Raw genomic sequence first — 2,522 nt, 5'->3', positions numbered from 1 at the left:
ATGAAGACAATGGTAGACTGAGTTCTCTCTCTCGCTGTCCATGTGTCTCCTCCCCGTGTCTTGCAGAACTCACATGCAGAACCTGAAGGACATCACTAGCAGTATTCACTATGAAGTTTACCGTGTGCGTAGACTCAACGAAGACAGCACGCAGACCCACGACGAGGAGGATGGACATCCTGCCGTCCAGGCCAACGGCATCCCTGCTCACGATGTCCTCTCGCATGAGATGTAGATGTCCAGCCGTCTGTCCTTCTCTCCCTCCCTCCCTCCCTCTACCCATCCCTCTATCCTTTTATCCACGCATCCGTCTATTAGCACTCGATCAAAGGCCCGTGTGAAACAAGTCACTCTCTCTCCCTCTTTCCTGGGCGGAGCCTGCTAATTGTGCTTAACCACGCCCACATGCCTCATGACCAATCCCAGCTGAACCGTAGAAGGTGCGGCGACCGTCTGCAGTAGGAGCTTGAGTATGAGTTTCATACCTAGTGAAATCTTCCTCCCCCTTCACTTTTCTTGCGTAAAGACGAGATAAAGTGCTGTCATGCCCGCGGTCGTGGTGCCCTAATAACGTGGGGTCTCTGTTGGGCATTCGGAGAAGAAATGAATCCTTTGTTCGGCTCACTGAGAGAGGAGATGAGGGGTTTGAACCGGTGGTGGGATCTGCTCCGCTCTGTGTCGAACCTTGGTTTTTTTTTTGCTTTCTGAATGGGAGGAGATGAGGTGTACAGTATTCCCCATCTCTTACACCTTCCCCCGAGTACGATTGGACAGGGATCAGAAATATGCCACACTGCCTTGTCTGATCTAGTCACACAGGATCCCGCATAGGAAGGGTTTATAGCGTGGGGGTGAGGACCTGATTTGGGACGCAGCCCTGCACTCATCTGCACGAGTCACCGCGGCATGCGCTGGTGCATAGCCGGTTCAGTTTCCCTGTACCCCCGAGGCCGAAACATACCGTCATGAGTTTAAAGGAATAGCCAAAAATGCTAATGCCGCTAATGAGAAGTAAAAGTTAGCAGAAAGTGGTTAACCTAATGAAAATGAGTTTTTACTCATCTCAACCACATCAGCATTCTGGGTGAGGTGATCTTTGACCTTTGAACTGGGTGAGGTGATCTTTGACCTTTGTCAGCCTGTACTAGTAGGTTATCCTTAATATTTTGCGACACATTTTGTTTCGTGCCGTTTATTGTGTTTCTCATTTAGACTTGATTTCTTGTATCCACAATTAATTAATTGATATTACACCTTTTTAAACATTACACCTACACGTTACAGTCTGTGCATACATGTTACAAATCTGTCAGGGGAGAGTTGTGTTACAGGTGTCACAAGGGTGTACATGTTCCACGCTTGTCAGGAGTGTGTCATGCTCTTTTAAGGAGGGTCAAAGGCCTGGAATGGTTCTGGAAAACCTGGAATGTTTCTGGAAGTAGAACCATATGAAAATTGGACAACCTTAGAAACCTTATTCTTTGTGTGTGTGTGTGTGTGTGTGTGTGTGTGTGTGTGTGTGTGTGTGTGTGTGTGTGTGTGTGTTTTAAATTGGGAGTGTATATTTTTCAGTTGTTCTGTTTGCCAAAGACAAGCTTCCCATTTACATTTCAGTGTCTAGTATCATGTTTGAATTCTCCTCCTGTTTTAACCTTGTACTACCATTTTTATGTTGTTATTAATAGTCAGTAATATTACTCTGTTTATGTTGGAGGGCAGAGGTATGCACTTCTGTACTGATATAAACCAAATAAATGTCTCTTTGTGTTTTAAAAAGAAACTATATGGTAATGATTTGTACAGAAATGTGTATAATCTATGTATGCAATGCTGTTTCATTTCTGCTGGACATCTACACTCTTTCATTTAAACTGGTGATTTCCCCTCAAACAGACAGTAGCATCTCAATGATTAATTACTAACTGTTATCATTAACTGTAACTGTTGTTTCAGTTTGTTTGTTTGCCCTTGGTAGTCCAAGACCATAATACTTCAGCCTACTGGTGAATGTGAGCTGTGTGGATCTATGTTTTTCTTATTCTTGTTGGCCTTCAATACACAGTAAATCAACCAATGCACTGCAGATAATGAAAAGGATCTAATTTTGCGCCAGCTATTGACTGAGTACATAACCAAATATAGTAAATACGTCATTGATTTTAGCCCCATTCCATAAACAGTATGCCAGGTGAGTTCTCAGAACAGACAGTGGAACACACATGGTGCCACAGGTGTGAGGCAGGGCTTGGTTAAGGCTCACACACCCAAATGCAGGCACGATGACTTTAGGCCAGGCGCCTCGTCACGCTGCTGGAACCCAGACTCACTCTGTCTGCGTCCTGCCTGGGTTTGGTATGGCCGTGTCCCATGTTCCCTATGGGCCCGAAACTCGGAAGCCAAAAAAGCTCACTGTGCTTTTACGGGAACTCTGTAACTTTCCACACTGTGCTGAAACAAAATACACCAGCATCATAACGTCTCTCATTAATTGTCCTTGGAAATGTTATTATAATTAGGAATAG

General features: G+C 44.7%; 1 protein-coding gene across 5 annotated transcripts in view; it reads left to right on the top strand.

The window, feature by feature from the left end:
* septin9b (septin 9b) overlaps positions 1–1,890 on the top strand; it is a 43,984-nt gene extending 42,094 nt beyond the window's left edge. For all 5 annotated transcript variants that reach the window (XM_081710665.1, XM_027012321.3, XM_027012322.3 and 2 more), the window contains one exon: positions 67–1,890. In XM_081710665.1, the coding sequence (XP_081566791.1) occupies positions 67–235 (169 nt within the window). In that variant the 3' untranslated portion in view covers positions 236–1,890. The remainder of the gene's footprint in view (positions 1–66) is intronic.
* The last annotated feature ends 632 nt before the right edge of the window (positions 1,891–2,522 follow it).

The sequence above is a fragment of the Electrophorus electricus genome, chromosome 3 (genome assembly GCF_041902795.1).
Source record: "Electrophorus electricus isolate QZ-2024a chromosome 3, ASM4190279v1, whole genome shotgun sequence".
Taxonomy (NCBI): Eukaryota; Metazoa; Chordata; class Actinopteri; order Gymnotiformes; family Gymnotidae; genus Electrophorus; species Electrophorus electricus.
Note: the sequence above shows the minus strand (reverse complement) of the source record. Positions and strands in the feature narration are given on the sequence as shown.